General features: G+C 45.0%; 1 protein-coding gene across 3 annotated transcripts in view; it reads right to left on the bottom strand.

Annotated features, from left to right (window-relative positions):
- Positions 1-24,062, bottom strand: part of LOC115533713 (protein FAM126B) — an 87,912-nt gene that overhangs the window by 37,577 nt on the left and 26,273 nt on the right. For 2 of the 3 annotated variants that reach the window (XM_030344346.1, XM_030344348.1), the window contains exons 2-4: positions 15,618-15,699; positions 14,793-14,894; positions 6,281-6,460 (exon numbers count right to left, since the gene is read on the bottom strand). In XM_030344346.1, the coding sequence (XP_030200206.1) occupies positions 6,281-6,460; positions 14,793-14,894; positions 15,618-15,668 (333 nt within the window). In that variant the 5' untranslated portion in view covers positions 15,669-15,699. Of the gene's footprint in view, positions 1-6,280; positions 6,461-14,792; positions 14,895-15,617; positions 15,700-17,684; positions 18,370-24,062 lie in introns of those variants that run through there. The other variant, XM_030344347.1, reaches the window with a different exon arrangement.

Genomic DNA, 24,062 nt, shown 5'->3' with positions numbered 1-24,062 from the left:
AAGAAAAAAATACTAATTTATTTATTTATTTAGATTATTAGATCAATATTTATTTAAACGAAAATAAATAAATAAATATTAAGGGAACAGTCGACTCTCTAGTTTAAATTAAATCCTGTTACATTTGTTAGTTTTAATCCAATACAATACTTTGAAAGGATGAACCTCAGTTTCGTGATTGCTCCTTTTAAGAATAACATTGCTTTGGGAGTCCAATTCCTCCACTGAAATGGCAGGAAAGTGCAACTCTGTGCTAGTTAGCGTTCTACCTCTTCTCTACATGTAGTCGTGTTGAGCAAACGCTGCTGAGGGAGGTAGCCTATTTGATTGATTCGCTGAATTGTCTGATCATGTGGTGATAACAAAAAAGAAAAGCGATACCATTTGCCTGGGGCGCACACTGGTGTAACCCGAGGGCAAATGAAAAGCTGTCTCTGCTTGATAGACAGCAAAAAGTTTGCAAGCTTACATGGACTTCAACGTGGCCGGCGCCCCTGACTTGGAGGAGGGCTTTATTTCGAATGACCAATAACTAGCCTAGCCCAAATCATTGACGTTCAGACGCATTTAAATGGTTGCTGGCAGTGGCAAGTACGGTCTATCACACAAATAAACGAGGATAGACGCTATGTAGTTTTGTCGATTTACTTTGTATTTATAATAGTTGATTCATAGTTGGCAGATAAATTCAAGTGAATATTTCACAGGGGGGGGGGCGGCGTTTTTAACAAAACATGGACTTCTAAGTATTTTTTTCACTGAAGTCAAATGTAAAGCCGTGTGCTTTGTGGAGAACAGGTCGCTGTGTTAAAGGATTATAATTTGAATCGCCACTACAATACTAAACACGCAGAGAAATACGGCAACTTGACTGATGCACATCGGGCATGGACATCTGAAGCTTTGCTAGCTAAACTGCAAAAGCAACAAGGCTGTTTTACCAAGCGTTGCACATCCAGGGATGCAGCAGCCAAGACCAGCTTTGTGATATCCCACAAAATCGCCAAAAAAGTAAGCCATTTTCTGAAGGGGAAAGAGTGTTTGGTGCACTCTGCTGCGCTAATATGCCCCGAGAAAGGTAGGTTGATCCAAAAAGGATTGCCCTACCTTTCTCTGGTGAATGTGAACAAACATTTTCAGTGATGAAGTTTAACAAACCAGGATGCAGATCTATCACTGATGATCACCTGTCAGCTGTCCTGCGCATATCCACCTCAAACATTTAACCTGACTTCCGTGCACTTGTTCAAGCCAAGCACAGACTAGATTTCTCTCACTGAACAAGAAAAAAAGAACTGAAATACAGCTAATGGAGTAGTAAAACTAAAAACAAAAAGATAACAATTTGTGTAAAGTTAATTTATTGCTGTTCTGAAAAATAAATGGTTTTTAAATACTAACATAACTGCATTTTGTACCATGTCTGCTTTATTTTTTTTTTTTTCTGCTTTATGTGTCATATTCGGTATCATAACATTTACTCTTACCAGTCACAGCTTATCAAATACCCTACATTTTATTGCTTTTTATAAAGAGATCAAATTAATATTGAGCTGAATTGAATTTAGCCTATTGGTCCGGCCCTCCATAACAGTCCCTGTTTTAAATGAATTGCCCACCACTGCTGTAGAGGTACCCTGTACCGGCACCCTACCCTATAGCGGCACCCTACCCAGTAGTGGTACCCTTTAGTGCCGCGTTTCCACTGCAGGGTGCGGAACGGTTCGGTTTGCAAAGGTGCGGTAGGGAGGGGGCGGTATAGCCCAGCTCAGTTCCGAGGTTGCGTTTCCACTGCCACTAGCCTGTAGTTAGGGCTGAACGATTTGGGGAAAGAATCTAATTGCGATTATTTTGACCAATATTGCGATTGCAATTTAACATTTTTTTTTTTTTAATTTATTAAGTTCCTTATTGTTACCTGGTAGTGCTGGGTCTTGTGCTGTTTTTGTTTGTTTTGAACTAATGTCTTGCTTTTGCCTCCTGCACTCAATCATTTCAATCACCTCCTGGAGGCGGAGCATTGTGGCTGCAGGTTGCCGTTTGGCTCGCCCTGATTGTTGGCACAGCCCCCACACATATAAAGCCAAGTGGAAGATGGCGGCTCACTCTCTCTCTCATCTGAGCACAGACGCTGGCACACTTGTACCTTTTGTCAATTCTGTTAAAAATATCATATTTGTTGTTGCTCTTGGGCACGGAAGCTAGATAAGCTGAACCTCCCAGGCAGTTAAATTGAGGTTTTTCCTTTGCATTTTTCCCTTTCTGTTAAGTGGTAATCAGCTAGGCCTTTTCTGCCGACGGGTTTTTATTTTTTATTGCTGTTACTGGTTTCACTTGTGCAAAACCTTACGATCACTGTCAACCATTAAGCAATGTTTTCCCCAAAAACCATGTCGTCTGTCTTTATGTTGGGTTGTCCAAAGGGTGTTGATTTTATGTTTGGACACCGTAACATAAAAATGGGGGCTTGTCCGGGATTTCGTTCTCCACCGATAGTTTTTTCAATGGAGGATGTTTTACCCTTTCTGTTATGTGAGCGTTGGCTGCACTGTTATTTAAACAAGCCATGCGACAACTATGTATTATACACATCACATCTAGCCGTTATCACCCGACTCAAGGCGCACTAGAACGTTAAAATCAATGCCTCGCGCATTCTGTCTCGAGTTCAAGCGCGATTGAGACGAAGGCATTCCTTTTGCCTTGTTTGCTGTGAGTGAAGTGGTTCAGGAGTCGCTGGGTTTTAGCCCATCGGAGCTTGTTTTCGGGCATACTGTCCGCGGCCCGTGAAGGTGCTCAGAGAATCGATGTTGACTGAGAACACATCTCCTCCTCGCAGTGTGTCTGACTATGTGTCCAAAATTCGTGTAAGGCTTCACCGAGCTTGCGAATTGGCTAAGAAAAACTTTGGCTTTAGCCATAAACGAATGAAACAGCGTTACGATCGAAAAACTGTCCTGCGTGAGCTTAAACCTGGTGATAAGCATGGTATTTTTTCCCATTCTCGGCTCCGCTCCTCAACCGCGCTACACCGGTCCATATCGTGTCGAAAGACGTGTTGGTGAGGTTAATTACGTCATAGCCACACCAGACAGGAGGAAGACATCTCGCTTGTGTCATATCAACATGCTCAAACGCTATTGTGAGCGAGATGCTGCTGCCAAAGTTATGGTCCCCGTTGAAGGGATCGTTTCAGCGGTTGCGCTGTCCAGTACAGCTAGTGCTGCGCACTTTACCTCAGCACCAACGCAGCGTGGACCTGTCGCGTTGCTGCTTGGTGAGGTGGGTGTTCATTACCCGGCTGCTAAGGTGGTTGAGGGCAGATTGAAAAATTCAGAAATCCTCTCTGATCTGATTTTTTTTTTTCACCATTATCTTATTCAAAGCATGAAGATTTAGCCGTTCTTTTTCTTATCTGAATTTGTTTACTGATGTTCCAGGTCGTACCTCAGCTATTACTCATGATGTTGATGTTGGGGATAGTAGGCCAATTAAACAACACGCTTATGCCAACCCACTTAAACGCCCCAAGCTTCAAAAAGAAGTCAAGTTTATGGTAGACAATGGCATTGCAGAACCAAGTTTCAGCCCATGGAGTTCCCCATGCCTCCTCGTGCCAAAAATCAGATGGCACTGCTAGATTTTGCACGGATTTTAGGAAGCTTAACACTGTAACCAAGCCGGATAGTTTTCCACTACCACGCATGGACGATTGCATAGATCGTCTTGGTTCGGCTGTTTACGTTAGCAAGATTGACCTCCTCAAAGGCTACTGGCAAATTCCGCTGACCGAACGTGCTAAGGAGATATCTGCCTTCGTTACACCTGATGGCCTTCTACAATACACGGTCATGCCATTTGGTATGCGGAATGCCCCAGCTACTACGCGAAAATGTTGTAGCAGGTAGAAAATTATGTAAATTAATTGTGGGTTTATTGTTTTCTTTTCTAAATTATTTTCCTTTCCAGTTGAACTGCAGCAGAGTAGTCAGCTGAAGTTGAGGAGTATATTTAAATGTTTACGCATTCCTGTATACATTGGGAAATATGTTTGGTCGCTGGTTTAAATTTTGCCTAAGGCAACCCTCCAATCATTTCTTTAAGGTTGGGGGTGTTACGTGGTAGTGCTGGGTCTTGTGCTGTTTTTGTTTGTTTTGCACTAATGTCTTGCTTTTGCCTCCTGCACTCAATCATTTCAATCACCTCCTGGAGGCGGAGCATTGTGGCTGCAGGTTGCTGTTTGGCTCGCCCTGATTGTTGGCGCCACCCCCACGCATATAAAGCCAAGTGGAAGATGGCGGCTGACTCTCTCTCTCAACTGAGCAGACGCTGGCACACTTGTACCTTTTGTAAATTCTGTTTAAAATATCATATTTGTTGTTCTTGGTTGTTACTTTCTGCACGTTAAGGCAAGAGCAAGCGTAGCTATATAGTTGTATTTTGTCCGCTGTCGGGCAAGGAAGCTAGATAAGCTGAACATCCCAGGCAGTTAAAGGGAGGTTTTTCCTTTGCATTTTCCCCCTTCTGTTATGTGGTAATACCCTAGGCCTTTTCTGCCGACGGGTTTTTTTTTTGGTTGCTGGTACTGGTTTCACTTGTGCGAAACCTTACGATCACTGTCAACCATTAAGCAATGTTTTCCCCAAAAACCATGTCGTCTGTCTTTATGTTGAGTTGTCCAAAGGCTGCTGATTTTATGTTTGTTGGATACCGTAACACTTATGATCTATATTATTCACTAGGGGTGTGACGAGATCTCGTGCCACGAGATCTCGCGAGAGTAAACTTGACGATATTACCCGTCGCGTTAAAAATCTGCCTCGCGAGATTTGTGATTCATCTAAACTTCTATTTGTCGCCTGTGGGGGCAGTAATGCGCTAGGCTGCCAGAACCTAAAGAAGGAGAAGGAAAAGAAGAGGAGGAGAAGGAGAAGGAGGGAAAGCACGGGAAGCATCGAAAGCAGCCATAAGCTGTGTTCGAAATCGTTCCCTATCACGGATATAGTGTACTATATAGGGTGCTCGCTTTTGTAGTGGTGTTCGAATTCTCAGTGGTTCATTTCATGCACTATATAGTGCACTTAAAATACCCAAAATTTGAGTGCACATACGATGTAGCCTACATGTTACGCCCGTATACCACAATGCAATGCGGCCGTGTTTTTCCAGAGGAGAAGAAGAGGCTGAATAACCGCGAAAACGAATACATTTAATCAAAGTACATTTTGTGTACTTTGATTTGGTTTTGCACATAATATTGTTTGCAAAAAAAAAAGAAGAGAATTATTTAATTGAATTTATTTTAATTTAACTTTTATAAATGTTAGTTTTAGTTTCAATTTCATGCATGTAAAGAGTTATAATAAAACATTTCAAAATGCATGCGCGACTTGGTTAAATAAAAGTCTGTTGGTCCAGTCATAATTTGTCATTGGAGTTTTCTTAAAATCTCGTCTCGTTCTCGTGAACCCAATATCGTGTCTCGTCTCGTCTCGTGAGCTGAGTGTATCGTCACACCCCTATTATTCACTGAAGAAGCAATAAATCATTCTTTAGTATGACCAACACAACATTGGAATTAGTCAACATATAAACTGCTCCTTCCTTTAGGCCAGGCCGATGGGTTGAGATGAATTGATATAACGTCTTTATTTAACTATTGAATTGTAAAAGAAAAATAAATATAAATCTTTCAGTAACGGTAAGCGTCAGTATCGCAGCCTTTCGCGATTTCGGTTTGAATTTGATTAATCGTTCAGCCTTACCTGTATTGCTACCCAGGAGCCTTTTTACTGCTTGGATTATTGATGATGACGAAGTGCCATCATCACCCTCAGCCCCCTCCCCCTTATCGGAACCCCCACTACGAGTCGTTGAAATACCAGAGACGTCAGAGAACCCGACGTGTTATGCGCCATAACACCAACAGCAGAAGTGTATAACAGTCATAGCTCATCGTCGGGCAAAATTCTCTGGGCGGGCAAAGCATAGAAGGGGAGGTAACGGGGAAAATTCCAAATCGGCGCGTCTGAGCTTTGTTTTTTCAAAGGCAGAGCAGGATACCTAGTGCTTGTTTTGCACCTAACACAATTTCTATCTACTTGGGGACCATAGGCAGGCTAGGGGAACTCATTAATGTTAGAAAACCTCAAAGTGAAAATTTCATGCCATGGGACCTTTAACAAAGGCCTTCAGCCCCCTTCCCTTAGAGGACCAGCTTTTCTCCTTAACAAAGGCCTTTTCAATGAGTTCTGACCCAGGTCCCAGGGGGGGCACCCACCAGGTTGTACATTCCCAGCAGGAGGGCCTCGATGCAGCCGTTGCTCTGGCGGTCCCTGCTGGCCGTGACGCGCAGGTACACCCAGACCAGCTCGGGCAGGAACTGCAGGGTGAAGCGGCGAAGGCGGTCCTCGGTGCTCCGGTATAGCTCAAACAGCTGATGGCACACGGGCTCCAGCAGCTGGGGGGGGGGGATCGTACATTGAAGAACGTCAACGGTGTGTGTGGAAATTACAATATATAGAGGCTCATGGAGGTTTAATGAGGGCAAGGCCAAAGTCATAGTAAAAGGTGTGTGTGGTCAGTCACTGGAGGCAATAGTAATGAATATGTTTGCAATGAATGAGAAGGAGAATGACACTGAGCTCAGGCCACTGCACATTGTTTACACAGGAGTTAGTTTGTGATTGTGTACAGACCACCAGTGTGGTCCCCGTCCCAGACATCCTCCCTCCCCGTCTTCCTCCTTCTCCGACTCCCTCCCTCCCAGTCTCCCTCCCTCCCGACTCCTTCCCACCCAGTCTCCCTCCCCATCTCCCTCCCTCCCCGACTCCCTCCCTCCCTGACTCCCTCCCCGTCTCCAGCAGTGAGTGACTCTGCATCACTGCTGGTTTCAAGTAGACCAGCAGTCAGTGACTCTCCATCACTTCAAGTTTCCAGTTGACCAGCAGTAATGTGCTGTGACTTGTGTTGACTTCATAACACAGAAGCTGGTGTGGGTTCACAGACCTGCGTAACGGTGGACGGGTGTGTGTGTGTGTGTGTGTGTGTGTGTGTGTGTGTGTGTGTGTGTGTGTGTGTGTGTGTGTGTGTGGTAGGTAGGCCGTCTGCTAATGACTTATGTGTAGGGCCCGACCGATTCATCGGCCTGCCGATTTAATCGGCTGATTATAGCCTTTTCGAAAATAATCGGCATCGGCCAAAAAGACGCCGATTACAACCGATTTTTTTTTTTTTTCTTTAAATGTTATTGCGCTTAGTATCCTGCAGATTGAATTTTACCTTACAACATGAAAGCACGCTCGCTCAGGCAGCTGCGCGCTCACCTCACCAATGTACACAAGACGTGTTGTTTGAGCATGTTGTGCCTGTTTTTCTTTAGGTCCCAGGCAATGTTAATTTGTTATACTATAGACTCTAACGGTGAGACCATACTGCTCAGCACGCACGTGTTAGTCACTGCTCACGAGCGCAGCACATTGGTTGTTAGTTATTTATTTTACATTTTACATTACACTCATTTTTGACTGTCAATTAGGCCTGCAGCGGATTCGAATTGTATCCGAATCCGTTCGGTTCGTTTACCACAGTTCGGAGCATTCTGGAGATCCGCGGATTTCGGTTTCATGAAGGCATTGCCTTATGTAGCGTATTTTGCCTACTGTAGCCTACGTCCGATACAAAAGGGTGTTTAGGACCCAGCGGAATGCATTCTCTCCAGTGCTGCCCGAGCCAATTTTCCCGCCCCTCCCTTCAGCCTGTCAGCGACCCTCCGTCAAAAAAAAAGTCTGCCTTTTTACTATCACGGACATGATCCTAATCCGAACCGTATCCGAAACCGAGGCCCAAAACGGTTATCTGAACCGAACCGTGGACACACTGATCCGTTTCACCACTACTGTCAATGTATTCTAAAACACTCAAAGGTTCTGCATTCAATTCACATATTCGTCAAAAGTGTTTAAAGTATATTTAAGGCATCAAAAACTAAGTTTTATTTGCTTTTTTTTTGCTTTTTTTTTTTTAATCGGCCGATTAAATCGTAATCGTAATTTTTCTCTGAAAATAATCTGCATCGGCATCGGCACTCAAAAATCAATATCGGTCGGGCCCTACTTATGTGTACATCAGAGAGGAAGATAAATAGAGACACATTGGGGGGAGAGTGGAGGGAGAGATAGAGAGTGAGGTGGAGTCAGAGAGAGAGTGAAAGAAGTGGAGAAGAGGGAGAGTGGGTGGAAAGAGAGCGAGATAACAGATGGGGAGACGCAGAGGAGAGCCATTGAGGGGGACCGAAAGACAGACAGCAATGGAGTGAGAGAGCAAGAGAGCAGTTAGCATTATGGTGGAGGTCTGACTGAGGGGGTGAACAGGCAGTATTGGGTCGGCCCACACAAATAAATAAATGTAAATGGACTGCATTTATATGGCGCTTTTCTAACCATTGGCCACCCAAAGCGCTTTACAATATTGCCTCACATTCACCATTCACGCACACATTCACACACAAACGGCGGAGTCAACCATGCAAGGCGACAGCCAGCTCGTCTGGAGCCAACAGTCAGGGTTAGGTGCCTTGCTCAAGGACACCTCGACACTCAGCTAGGAGGAGCCAGGGATCGAACCAACAACCTTCAGGTTACCAGCCAACCCGCTTGTCACGCCCAGCTTTGCCGTGCTATATGTGCCTCTCTACCTGCCTTGCTTGGCGTGTCATGATTATCCGTGTTCCGTGTCCGTGTTCCTTCTATCGCCACTAGGGGGAGCTGTCTCTATGGGCCGTGCCAGGCTAATGACTGGGCTGATTGAGCTGGAGATAAAAGACGCCTTTCCCGTCGGCTCGGACTCTCTCACTACTGCTATGGCCTGACGGGGAAGGGCTGGCTGCAGCTCCTCATCTTTACGTCACTTTGCTTTATATTACATCTACTGATATGCACTACACTTTTGGTTTGGCTTCCACTTACTGCTAAGGTTTTGCATTTAGCACTTTAAATAAATAATTGTTCCATCTTTATAATCAGCGTGGCCTCCCTTTGTTATGTCAGCTCTACTCGAGCCAAGTGGTCCTGACATAATGGGGGCTCGTCCAGCCGTATTGTAACCCTGAATTTGGTTTTAATTTGGTAGGTTTACTGTAATTCCCACTCAACAGCCGAGTGCGGTGTAGTGACTCACGTGATCGGCGATTACTTTTTGTGATTCAAGTCGTGGTAGGCGTAGTTTGGGTCTACCGGCTTCTGAACGCCGATTGTTTGATTTGGGGAGATCAGCGCTGATTATCCTTTGGTTAAGCTTGGTTTTGAGGAAAATTGGGGAGCTTTCATTTAGCCACATATTGTTGTTTTTTTGGAAGGGTGAATGCTTTTCTCGTAGTGGAGCGACCAGTCATTTGGAGCCATTGTCATCCCCATTCTAGAGCGCTTCCGCGCTGGGTTTATAGGCTGCCTTGTCACTGTTTCTGGGCCAGGGCACCGCTGTGGAGAACCGACCTTATTGGCTTCTGTCGGGACGGTACGGGCTTTAGCAGCGTTTGGTGAGTAAATTATGTAATCATCCTGGTCCTCGGACTCAGCGCGAAGATAGTTTATAGTAGTGGGGGGTAAATGTTTAGGGGGAGGGCTCTGATTGGTCTGTTCTTCTGCGTGAATTTGATTTCACTTTGCATTAGGCCTATATCTTTTCTTTTGTGTGGGCTATGTGGTTAGATTATTGGATAAGTACTGGAAGACCGATGGTTAGTTCTGCTTTTGGATCGTGTACATTGATCATCAGTGGATATGATGACTTTTTGGTTGCTCCATCAGAGAGTTTACTGGTAAAGTTGACAAAAGAGCAGTTGTTTTGTATAGCAGATTATTATTTGATTGAGGTGACCATTCCAAAGAGGTCTAATAAAGATCAGTTAGTGGATTTCATTCGGGAGCGTTTAAAGGAGAAACAGGTATTGTCTGGGGGTACACCTGTAGAGCCAACGCCATTGACGGTGCCTGACCAACCATTGTCCAACATGAGTCAACTAACGTTTGATGAGCAAAAAGAACTTTTGCAAATGCAGTTAGAACAAAAGAGATTAGATATCGAACAAGAGAGGGAACATAAGAAATGGGTGGTGGTGCAAGAGTTAGAGCGGAGGAGAATCAAGGCTTTCGAAAGAGAGAAAGATCGATTGCTTGAGATGGAACGGCTTAAGCATACCGAGCATGAACAAGAACAAGCTCAAGAGCTTGAGCGCACCAGGCTTAAGTTGGAAGCTGAGGGTAGAGGCAGTGCCGGCCAGCATTCAGGCTTGGGAAGTATGATTAAGTTCCTTCCAAAGTTCAATGAGCGTGATCCTGATGTCTTCTTTTCATTATTTGAAAATGTTGCTGCAAATCAAAATTGGAGTAGCGAGAATAAAACTCTGCTGTTACAGACTGTTCTAATTGGCCGCGCACAAGAAGCGTTTGTGGCTTTGTCTTTTGAAGAAAGGAGAAGTTATGAGAAAGTAAAAGAGGCTGTGCTGAAGTGCTATGAACTTGTTCCAGAAGCATACAGACAACGTTTTCGAAATTTAAGAAAATTCGAAAGGCAAACTCATTCGGAGGTAGCCAGGGAGCTCGCAAATTTTTTCAATCGCTGGCTCACTGCAGAGGGTGTTGTTGAATTCGATGGCTTGCGTAATTTAGTGATGTTGGAACAGTTCAAAAACATAGTGCCAGAACGCATTGTTACATATCTTAACGAGCATAAAGTGAAGACAGCAGCCAAGGCTGCTGTCCTCGCTGATGGCTATGGGTTGACTCATAAGAATCAATTAGCCTATGTACGAGACTACTCGCAACGGTATGACAATCGGAGAGATGACCGCGACCACAGCAGAGATCACCGCGACGTTGATGCACAAGTGGTTCGTGGAAATGTGGGTCCTCCTGGAAGGTTGGATTCGGTGCCTCATAGCAGAACCGATAGCAAAAGTGAAGAAGACAATAAATGTAATTATTGTTGGCAATTGGGCCATTGGAAAATGGATTGTCCAGCTTTGCTTGCTCACAGAAAGAGTAGGCTTACAGAAATTAATAGGGAAGTCAAGGACGTCGGCTGTGTGGCTTCGATTCATGCTGCGCATTTGGGAAATGAACGAAAGGCAAATGTGGTTCAGTTGAAGGCTACGAAGACTGTTCACGAGCAGTCTAATGTACAGGATGTAAAAAGGATGGATGATAAACCTAAAGGAACAACCATGTCTAACTATGCTCCTTTCATTACAGAAGGGTTTGTGTCAATGATGGGAGATGATCGTATAGTGCCAGTAAAAATACTGCGTGACACAGGATCATCTGAGAGTTTTATATGTCAATCGTCTTTGCCTTACTCCTCTTTATCAGACACTGGGAGCCGTGTTTTGATTCGGGGAATTGGCTTTCATCCGTTTCCAGTGCCATTGCACAAAATTAAGTTACATTCTGGATTTGTGAATGGCGAAGTGATTATCGCTGTACGTCCGACTGCCTGTAGATGATATTGACCTGATTATTGGAAATAATTTGGGGGGGGATTGCGTATGGCCTGAGGAGTCATGTCCTTTTCCGGTGGTAAAATCAGTAACTACAGCATCAGCAAAGCCGGACTAATGTCTTCTGGATTTCCCAGAGGTGTTCACTGCCTGCGCTGTGACGCGAGCGATGGCTCGTGCGCAGACAGAGAAGTCGTCTGATGTGTCCAAGACTGGTGCAGGTAAAGTGTTTGTCCCAGAGTTACCAGCACCATTGTCTTCCAGTGAGATAATTGGAGCACAGAAGAATGATTCAAGTCTTGAGAAGTATTTTGCATTCGTCTCTGGTACTGATCAAGCCAAGCATGGGTATTCGATCCAGAAGGGATTATTGGTGCGTAGGTGGTCACCTCATGGAGACACGGGTGTGGCAGATCAGGTGTTGCAGGTGGTGATGCCTGTAGAGTACCGTGATGTAGTGTTGAAAACTGCGCACGGGGACGCGTCTGGACATTTTGGGGTGAGAAAGACCTACAATCGTGTGTTACAGCATTTATATTGGCCACGTATTAAAAGAGATGTAGCGGGGTACGTTAAAGCTTGTCATGCTTGTCAACTGGCAGGTAAACCAAATGTGTCAATTAAACCTGTGCCGCTACAACCCATCCAGTCCGTGGGCACGCCGTTTGAACACTTGGTTATCGATTGTGTGGGTCAGTTGCCCCCGTCTAAGTCTGGAAATGTGTATCTGTTCACTGTGATGTGCCAAGCCACGCGTTACCCTGCGGCCTATGCTTTACGAACAATAACAACGAGATCAGTTGTTAAATCTTTGTCTCAGTTCATATCCATTTTTGGGTTACCCAAAGTAATTCAAAGTGATCGAGGGTCAAACTTTACTTCCCAGACGTTCCGAGCGGCATTAAAACAACTGCGCATAGAGCACAATCTGAGTAGCGCGTATCATGCCCAAAGCCAGGGGGTTCGTGAACGTTTCCATGGCACCCTGAAAGCGTTGTTGCGCGCTTATTGTGTGGAACTTAAACGAGATTGATTGGGAGGATGGGTTGCCTTGGTTGTTACTGGCGGTGCGTGCACTCGTACAGGACAGCACGGGTTTTAGCCCACATGAATTGGTTTTTGGTCACAAAGTACGCACATTTTTGTCAGTGTTGGGCAGTGATTTGGATGGTGGTGAGGAGCCACCTGGGAATTTGGCTGACTATGTATATGGTTTTCGCCGGAGATTGTTGTTGGCTGGGAAATTGGCTACTGAACATGTGTGTGTGGCTCAAACAAAAATGAAACGATTGTATGATCGTAAGGCGGTGGCTACGATCATATAGAGTGTTCAGCCCTGGTGAACAAGTGCTTGCACTGCTGCCCAATCTGGGTTCGCCATTTGGGGCGAAATACTCCGGTCCTTTCACTGGCCTGCGTAAAATCTCGGAGAGTAACTATGTGGTGTCTACTCCTGAGCGCAGGAAGAAAAAACAACACTGTCATGTCAACCTACTAGAGCCGTATTATTCCTCGCCATTGCAGGTGGTGGGTGAGATAACTGCGGCTAGTCCTGTGGCGCGCGCTTTTGGGGTGGGCGTGCCTGATGTTTCGCAGGTGGCAGCTGAGGATGGGGTGCGAGGTCCAGATGATGCGGTCCTACGGGCTCGGTTAAACAACACAGAGACATTGGCTAAGTTGGACAGCCAATGAACAATTGGACAGAAATTTGGACAAGGGGCAAAGTGTTGAGTTGAAGTCTTTAATTTCTGAGTTTGTCGGGCACCGGATGAGTCAATGCAATATTGTTCCATCCGTTTCTTTGTCTTGTCTGTCCCCCTTAAGTAGCTTCCGCAGGTTCTGCTTGGTGGTATGATGGGGTGACGATCGGGTGGTGAGAATGGCCGGTGTTGGTGATGGGTTGTAACAGTTGTGACCGCACGGTTAAATGGGTGAATGTGCACAATAGAGTGTATGAGTCTTCCAGTGTGAATTTATTATTTGGTTAGAATTCACTCATTGTGTTTTGGTGATTTGGGATCGTTGGGTAGTTACAGAGTCCCGTTAATATGGGCCTCTGTATTTTAGGGGGGAGTGATGTCACGCCCAGCTTTGCCGTGCTGGATGTGCCTCTCTACCTGCCTTGCTTGGCGTGTCATGATTATCCGTGTTCCGTGTCCGTGTTCCTTCTATCGCCACTAGGGGGAGCTGTCTCTATGGGCCGTGCCAGGCTAATGACTGGGCTGATTGAGCTGGAGATAAAAGACGCCTTTCCCGTCGGCTCGGACTCTCTCACTACTGCTATGGCCAGATGGGGAAGGGCTGGCTGCAGCTTCGCTCCTCATCTTTACCTCACTTTGCTTTATATTACATCTACTGATATGCACTACACTTTTGGTTTGGCTTCCCCTTACTGATAAGGTTTTGCATTTAGCACTTTAAATAAATAATTGTTCCATCTTTATAATCAGCGTGGCCTCCCTTTCTTATGTCAGCTCTACTCGAGCCAAGTGGTCCTAACACGCTCTACCTCCTGAGCTACTGCCGCCCACAACACTGTTGACCTGCGATGATTAACAGCACACACTCTCATTTAGCTTGGGGAGAGGACAAGACACACACACAAGACAGCAATTGAAGTGGCGTTTCATTGGGCGCCTAAAGGCTGGCGGCGCAGACGCTGTGACCTTTTATTTATTTTTCCCTTGGACTAAAATAATCCAGTCACTGGAGAGCATGGAAACATGTTTGCCGGGGAAATAGGCAGACAGCGGGCGAGATGCAGGCAACATGATGCTGCCCTCCCCTCCCCCGTCTGGATGGAAAGTCTGTCTGCATGTTTTTAACGTTTGGCGATACACAAAACCGACCTCATTGTGTGCAGTTACGTTAACTTGCTTTGACCCTTACCCCAGCCCAGCGTCACATGACTCGCAGGTCGACGTCACACGACACGCAGACCGGCGTCACACGACTCGCAGATAAAGTCAGGGCCTACAAGCATCCTTCATTGTTTAGTGACTCACACATACACAAAGACACACATGCCCACATGTGGACACGGCCACATAACCAATGATGACGGACTCAAGAGTCCCTCCCGTGTTGGCTCAACCCATGCATAGGATAGGGTTAGCATCAGCCAATCACTTTTGATGGAAACACCGGGGAGGACTTGGATGGCCTGGACCGGGATATCCCCTCAATCACAAACCTCTTTCCTGAGCCAACAGTGCATGTGGATGTGTGTGCATGTGCATGGGTATGAATGTGTTTGTGTGTGTTCGAATGTTGATGAATGTGTGCTTGTGTGTGCCACCTCATTGTTGGGGTCTTGGATGACCCGGTACAGCGCTGGCACCAGGGTCTTCTTCAGGTGCAGGCTGCCTGCGTAGCTGGGGATGCGGGTTTCTGGTAAGGTCTGAAAGGATGACAACAGCATCACGACACTGCAGTCAACACACAGCTGGTAGGTTGTGGGTCCCAGAGGCCTCCTCAGCCTTCCACACACTACACTCCAGTCCAGTCACTGTAGACAGAAGAGTCCCCCACTCAAGGGGAAAGAGTAGGAGTGCGTTGTGATGTGATAATATACATTGTGGACAATTGCAATTTTGAGTCACACATTAGGAAAGATCCTCTTCTGAAGAGCAGCTTATGACCGGGATGTAATCACAGTAGGATCCAGACAACGCAAACTGTTGTGTTCATTGGATGTCATCCCTTGCCTAAAAATACAAACGTGAACTCCTATTGGCTTAGGGGTGAGCACTGTGTGCTCGGTCAGAGCAACACACACACACACACACACACACACACACACACACACACACACACACACACACACACACACACACACACACACACACACACACACACACACACACACACACACACACACACACACACACACACACCTCTCCTCCTGGTGTGTCATCATGTCTATGCTGCAGTTCCCTTCCTCCTGCATCCCAGGTTTCATATAAATAGTTGACAACAATGAAAGTCCATTGGACAGATTGGTATGGCAGCCAGCCAGCAGTTATAACAACAGCTGTAACGTATACAGAAAAATTGGCATATTGTCAAATCTCCACTCAAATAAATGTATTGTTCACACTGGATTATAATTTTGACAGGTTACCTTGAATTCTGAGAGCCACTCCTCCACGACGCCGCGCTCTGACCCCAGCATCTTTCTCAGAATACCCCCTTCCCGCAGCCTCCTGGAGAAAGACAGAGGGACAGGGAGAGAGGGACAGAGAGAGGGAATAAAATGGTTGCTTGAAGTACCAGGAGCAACCGACAACATGTGTCATTATCTGGCCACCTGACGTTCCTGAGACAGTGAAATCGTGAAAGGATTTGTATAGTTCAGACCCCAGGCTAATGCTGACCCTGTTGGAGATGTAACTCATCCAGTGGACATGCATTTCCAAATTGGGGAGCTGGCGAGACATTCACGGCCTATTTCAAACTTGTGTTTAGCTTCTCCCAGAGCTGTATCTTGGTTTGTCCAACACAAGTGGGCGCACACAAACCACCCTCGCTAGGTCTCTCTCTCAAATTGTTCCCGCCAACCAACAAAACCTTGCGTTGGATGTCGGGATGACAGGCCACTGGGAGGCTCAGGACTCAGGACTCAGATCCACATCGGAATGGAGATGTTCTCTGAATAAGAAGCTCTGGTCGGTGCAGGAAGGGCAGCTCACTTCTTCTGAATATAAATAAAGACCTTGGATCCGTTTGTATGAACGTACGTACAGTATAGCTTTTCAAATTCTGAGCATACACAGTGGGATGCAAACACAGAATCCAAACAGTCGATTTTTTTATGGAGAAATCGACAGGGTGGTTCCTATGCCTTGCTAAGGAAGGATTAGCGAGTCCTCCTGGTGAGGGGGTGAGTGACCAAACATCATGGCTGATTCACATCTCAACATAGACAAGGTCAACCATCAACCTCGGGTCTTTACTAACGGGCAACAGTCATTAAGTGCTCAAGGGTATGGACGCCACAACACTGGCCAAAGAATGCTCTGTCTTTCTCAAGATGGCCGCCCACACCGTCAATCCAGAAATGATGACATTGAATGTGTATAGATGATGAATTTATAGGATTAACATACTGTATATTCTGTATATATTTTTTCTTAATACACATGTTATCTATTCCAATGCCACCTTGCTTAAGGATATTAGACGTTAAGAGATGCGCGTGTCACAAATTGCTAATTCTGACTAATTCTGAGTGTGGAAATTAAAATCAGCAGTTTAGAGAGAGTGAAAAGCAAAATTTTCTCCAACAGAACTGATTGATCATTAACTCTACCATAATAGACCATGTTTATACGAGCTGCTATCAAAGAGCATGTGTCTCTCTCTACTCATCAAAGAATGACAGTATTTGAGAAGTTAGAGTTGTGTGAATGTGTGTGTCGATTGTACTGGGCACAATGGAGTGTTTGTGCACTCAAACAAGTTACCAAACATGGCAAATATTGGGACTGTAGGTTATCGGAACACAAGAGCTCCACTGTCCCCTAATTATTAACCCTTCCCTGACAGTGTAACTGAGAATGCATGACTGCGGGGCATTCGACAGGTAAACTCACTAGACATGGGGAGGCACGCTCAAGAATGTTCTCACTTTTCAAAAAAAAAATAAAAATAGCAAACGTTGTCTTGGCATAGAGAGAAAGTTAACAGAAGATAACTATTTTAATAGTTTAATTAGTACTTTATTTTTGATAAAGATAGGCCTATCCCGATAGCTGGTTCCTTAGCAACCAACTATAGTTAGCTGGTCCTCGTAAAACTGCAGTTGTGTTTGATGTCCTGGAGTCTGTCTGCTCTATAAACAGATATACTGTGTCGTGAACCCATACCATACATACCAGGGTGAGTCTATATCTTCACAAGTATAGAAATGTTTTTCTTCCTTTATTGAAGCCTACATAATTCAGAAGGAGTGTCTTCATCATCACATTCATACAGAATCCATCTGGAGGTATGGAGTATTGATCAAGGAGCATTACGCCGGACAGAGAAACACACGCCTCTCTGATTTAATTTAGCAGACAACCATTCTAGAGAACTATAGAATCCTCTCGATGATGTAGAAAAGCAAAAATTATCACCGTAAAAATGTCATAATCCAAAGGCAAGAAATGCATTTGGTTGGACCACTCAGTGTCGACATTTAATTTACCTTCAAGAATTGCCCGGCAACAACAACGTGACCAAGTGGTCCCTGAAACCAAACCAGCAGATCTAGAAGGTCTTACAAACACACCACAGGCCTGGAGGCTGGTCTGCAGATCAAAGCCTTTCTGCCAGCTCCTTCCAAGGGTTTCGATGCTCCTCTGGAACAACTGAAGTAGAAGAAGACCTAAGATATGTTTTGCCTTCCATCACAGGCACATGTTTGCTGGGCTGAGGTGCGGGGGGTTCTCATATGCTAAGCCACTGAGCCCCTCGCCCTCCAAAAACAACTCGGCAGCTTGTTGTGGTTTTCACTTGATAGGATTAGGGATTTAGAAGATGAATGCATATATTTCCATTCGGGCGTGTTAGCAGTGTCAGGTATAATCCCAGAGCAGGTTACTGGGCAATTTAAAGAGCAGCACACGTTCAACAGCGCCCAGCCGCCCTGACAGACAGCAGACCTGCCTCCGGTCTTAGCACGCTGATGGGTCCCAAACCTAGCCATGGAGAACACCACGGCCCAGGGTTCTGGAGTTACGAACGTCCACAAGAGTCCGAGCAGGATCAGCTCGTAGTACACACTGCTTATGAGCATGTGATCATTATCCAAATCCCCCTTATGAAATTGTGCTGATCCGCAGCAAGCTATTAGCAGCTCTGCCCAATGAGCGCAAAGTCAGCCTTTGTAGGATTGAAGACCCAGCCTTGTGTTTATACTACAGCCCCTTCAGAGGCACTGCAGAACACATTTAGAAACGCCCAATTCATCACACTACAGCATCATGACAACAGCTAAAATTAGCGAGGGATGAGAAATCGCTGACGTGGTTTGCATGAAACATTACTTCTGACACGTCCAGCTCTAGGCCTCTGCAATAATATGGAACGATTTATTGTCAAGATATTTATGGGGAATTCCAATAAATATCCAGATTTGCTTACAAATTCAAAATGCCATTCTAAACATTCTAACTGTGGGCCATTCAATTGAAGAGTATGGAAATGTAAAGTATAATATGGAAATCATATTAAATATTATTTTAATGGTATAATGTAGACTATTAAAGTGGTATAATGGTAAGTTTATATCTTCATTTAATGACGCAATAATACCATGCAAAGACAATATTTTCCATGGTGAGGCAGCATATTCACAGACTGAATAAAAAAACGCTGTGTGGGTGTGTCTGTGTGTACGTTTCCTACGCAGCCACTTCCGCCGATACAAGCATTCAAGAACATGAAACGTGTGTGTGTGAGTTAAGGTGATAAATTAACCAGCTCCTTGCGTCACTACCGTGGCCCCGTTTGCCTCGGAAAACAAAAATCTGTTCTCCTTTCCCCTGTCTAACTGTCCAACAGTCACAGGCAATCCCCTTCAAGCTAAAGCGAAAGATGACGGCAAGTCCTAGTCATATCAGGAGTATGCTTTCATAGATATGTAAATTCTGAGGCTTTAAAAACTTAAGCTTAGTTAAAACCTGAACTTAAAAGGTCACTTTTTACCGTAACTGCTCTCATGAATTCTAGACAATGTCCCTGCTTCATCCTCTGGACATTTATTCTTTACAGCTATATATTGTTCAAAGGCCTGAATGGCATATGCCACTGTGAAATTTTGTGCTGAAAGTAGATATAATCATTTAAAATAATGGGGAAATACTATCCTGTATTAGAAGTGCTAGCACTAAAAATCTAAGGACTAATAACATGAAATAAACTGCTTGTAAAGAACATTGACTGAAACTTCTGGACTATGTGATGCGATATTGCTTACGCCTTGTGCACTCTTACAGCAAATACAATGTTTAGCCATTCCCAAACACAAATGTGTTTGTTTTCATCTGTAAATTATTGAAATATCTATGGATTATTGCAACATCCTCTCACCAACAGAAACCAGAAAGACCACTGGGAGTGAGTGTTTCCCTGCCATGTTCTCACCTGGCTGACCCAGCAGTCAAATCCTCAATGGGAGAAGGACGTCTGCTGCTGCTCATCGGTCAACCAATGGCCTCACCTGAACAAGGCAAGAGCCAGGCATGAGGCTGGTTTGTGAGGAGGAGGAGGTATACTCATGGGCCTACAGAGGCTGGGAGAGGAGAGGGTGACCTTATGGCGGGCTATGAGGGGAAGAGGGTGTACTTATGGAAGCTAGGAGAGGAGGAGGTGTACTTATGGAGGCTAGGAGTTGTACTTATGGAGCCTAGGAGGTGTACTTAGGCTCTCAACACCCTCTCATTCGCACCCCATATTCACAACATCACCCGGACTGCATTCTTCCACCTCCGCAACATCGCCAGACTCCGCCCATCACTGACCCAATCCAGCACTGAAATCCTAGTTCACTCATTTGTCACATCACGCATAGACTACTGCAACGCCCTCCTCACCGGACTCCCCACCAAACTCATCAACAGACTGCAGATCATTCAGAACTCAGCCGCCCGGATCATCACCCGCACCAAATCATCTGACCAAATCACCCCTGTCCTCATCCAACTTCACTGGCTCCCAGTACACTACCGCATCCAATACAAAACCCTACTCCTCACCTACAAAGCTCTCCACAACCTAGCCCCCAGTTACCTCTGCGACCTCCTCCAAGAATACACTCCCTCCTGCTCCCTCCGCTCAACCTCTGCTGGACTACTATGTATCCCCACATCACGACTCACTACAATGGGTGCCCGGTCATTCAGCTGTTCAGCACCCAGGCTCTGGAACTCCCTCCCCCCACACGTAAAACAGTCAGACACCATTACAACCTTCAAGTCACAACTCAAAACTCACCTGTTCAAACTCGCACACAACGTCTAACTGATCACTGTTTTGATTGTTTGTTTGTTTTGTTTTGTCTTGTTTTTGTTTTATTTATTATGTTTATTTATTTATTTTTTCCACAATGTCTTGTTTTTTAAATGATTTATGATGACTATATGCTCTGTAAGGTGACCTTGGGTGTCTTGAAAGGCGCCTCTAAATTAAATGTATTATTATTATTATTACTTATGGAGGCTAGGAGGAGGAGGTGTACATATGGAGGCTAGGATAGGAGGAGGTGTCCTTAGGGAGGTTAGGAGAGAAGAGGGTGTACCCTGCTTAAGACCCTGTAGAAGCTGGGTTCGGGTAAGGTCGACTATGACACCCTGAAAGTGATAAATTCACTCATGTGTGTACTGATGTAGCAACAGGTTAATCCCCTGACATCAACCCAGGAAATATGTGGCTTTTTAAAAGAAAAATACACAGCACTTTGATACAGATTGCGGCATTCCCCATGACTTTGGTTCCACATTCTTTTTGACTCCAGAAGTCTTCTTAAGAATTCAATGTTATATGGAGAACTAACGAAAGCCAGAGCGTAGGCAGGGTGAGTAACCTTTATGAGGTCGCTGAATGAGCCAGATAATGTTGGGCGCGTCCTTGTTGCATTTATCTTAAGGGACGCTTCGAATTAGCAGTTTATCAAGGAAATCGTCTCACATTGCGCCCATCGGCCAGGAACAACCAGCGCTATCTGTCAAGCTCATTGGCGCCACGATTGCCCTTTCCTTCGCCTGATAACAGGCCTGTACACATCATGTACTGATCATGTGGTGATAACTCCGCCCGTACACACCATGGGGCAAAGAGTCACGCAAAGTTAAGCTGAAGAACATCGAAAAGGTGGTAAAGATTTTAGAAATAACCAAGAGGTTGAAATGATCCTGGTTTAAAGGAGCATTTCACCGGTGGAGTCATGAATATGTATTGAAATTGGGTCCTTTATGTAGGCGAATAATAAAATGAATTCTAATTTGGTGCCGTCTTGACCGATAAAAGGCAGAAAGTGACTTTTTGGCGCTTGTGGATTGAAGACAACAACTCCCACCATGCACCACAATAGGGCTGGGCGATATGGACAAAATCTTATATCACGATATGAGTAATTTTATATCACAATATGGTATTTTTGAAGTAAATTAAAATAATTAATGGCTTAAAATAACCATACTTCACATTTGATCCGTTTTTTATTTTATTTTCAACTTGAATTTCCATGCTTACAAAGGAGTAAGTAGCGAAAAATCTGTCATTAACTGCAGTGTCATATAGTGCAAACATCTTGTAAACATTTAACTGTTTTTTCAATACAAATAACATTTTTTTTTTAAAGGTGTGCTTCACACCTGCCTGGCTGTCAGTCAGTGCAGTGTAATATAAAATAAAAATCACAGCATCACACAAATATTTTAAATACTAATTATACACTCATAAAATAAAGTTATGTGCTGTGCAAATAGCTGGTGGTAAAAATAGAACTGTTCCTTCAATACAAATGAGATTTTTTTTCAAGTTAACAGGTGAGTCTCACACGTGCCTTGCTTCAGTCAGTGCAGTGCAGTGCAGTGCAATATAAAAAAAAATATATATTTTTTTTTTCTCTCTCGGTATAAACGATATGGCCAAATCTCTCCCGGTGGACACTTTCATATCGTCCACGGTATGATATCGTCGTATCGCCCAGCCCTACACCACGATGCACAGCTTTGCTGGCCACTCCCGCTGATCTAGAGCGGGTCCCACCCCCTTGTGCTTGTAGTCCTACGAGAATCCTCCCCTCTCACACTTCCTATTTACTTCTACGCAAAAATCGTCATATTGCGTCATCTTAAACAGGAAGTGTTGGAGATCGATACGGATCTCTCCAGTCTCTCCAGAAAATAAGGGAATGATGCACGACCATTCAAAAATATGAGTGGATTTCTAACGATACAAAGCTTAATCGAAATGGGTGAAGTTTCCCTTTAATGGTTCCTTGGTGCCTTGCGGCAATTGCTCAATATTTGAATTGCATCCACAATCTATCCAGCCCTGATGATCTGGTCTCTCATTACAACACTCGTCTCCACAATATTCTCAATTCTCTTGCTCCGTTGAAAAACAGATCTGTTTCTTTCTCTGTCTCCGCCCCTTGGTTCACCCCCAACATTCGTCTGATGAAAGCCAAAGGTCGGCCACTTGAACGGCTCCATGAAAAAACCGGCCTAACCATTCACAAAGAAATGTACAATAGCCACATCTTAGACTATAAGGACTCCATTGCCAGCACTAAAACCCACTACTACTCCAGCATAATCACTGCCAATAAAGGAAACTCCAAGTCACTGTTCTCCCTACTCAATAATATCACTAAACCCCAGGACTCTCTCCCCCCTCACCTGTACACAACCTCCTTCTGCAACTCCATTATGTCCTTTTTCACTTCTAAAATCAAGAATATCCACCAGCACCTTGAATTAATCCCTCACCTCAGCCTCTCGACAGACTTTCACCCTTCGTCACTCTCACTCTCCTCCTTCCAGCTCCCCACGCTCTCAGAAATCACAGAACTCATCCATAAATCCAAACCATCCACTTGTCAACTGGACCCCCTCCCAACACAACTAGCTAAAGCCTGCCTCCCTTCTCTGGCCCCCCTCATTTCTGCCATCATCCACTCCTCTCTCACCACTGGAACTTTCCCTACAACCTTCAAAACCGCGGCTATTACACCAAAACTGAAAAAACCTGGTGCCGACCCCTCCAACTTCAACAACTTCCGTCCAATTTCCAATCTTCCATTCATCTCTAAAATCCTTGAAAAAACAGTTGCCTCCCAACTCCATTTTCACTTATCCGACAATAACCTATATGATCAGTTCCAGTCCGGTTTCCGCCCACTCCATAGCACTGAAACAGCACTCATCAAGATAACCGACAACCTCCTAATGGCAGCTGATTCTGGACTCCTCACCATCCTCATCCTCCTCGACCTCAGTTCAGCCTTTGATACACTCTGTCACACCATCCTCCTCAACAGACTAGCTTCCATTGCCATCACCCACACTCCGTTAGAGTGGTTCAAATCATACTTATCTGGCCGCACTCAGTTCATCCAACTGAAGTCGTTCAAATCCATCTCCTCCTCCGTCACTTCAGGTGGGCCCCAGGGCTCTGTCCTGGGACCCCTCCTCTTCATCATCTAACTCCTTCCTCTCGGCAATATCTTCCGTAAATTTAAGATTCAATTCCACTGTTATGCTGACGACACCCAGCTTTACCTCACCACTAAACCCTCGTCCACTTTTCCGCCCTCCTCCCACACTAATTGCTAGGGATCGACCGATTATCGGCGCCGATATTCGGCATTTTGACGCATATCGGCACCAGCCTTTTTTTTTGATCCGACGGCCGATAATAGATCAATTTAAAACTGGGTTATTCTGATGCAGCCGCGCCTCTCTGTCTGCCGTCACTACGCTGCCTCCAGCATTGTCCAACCCACAGCACCATCTGATTGGTTACACGCTCTGGTTACACGCAGAGCCACGACGGACAAAAAAAAGCAAAAACAAAG

The sequence above is a fragment of the Gadus morhua genome, chromosome 20 (assembly GCF_902167405.1).
Source record: "Gadus morhua chromosome 20, gadMor3.0, whole genome shotgun sequence".
Lineage (NCBI taxonomy): Eukaryota > Metazoa > Chordata > Actinopteri > Gadiformes > Gadidae > Gadus > Gadus morhua.
Note: the sequence above shows the minus strand (reverse complement) of the source record. Positions and strands in the feature narration are given on the sequence as shown.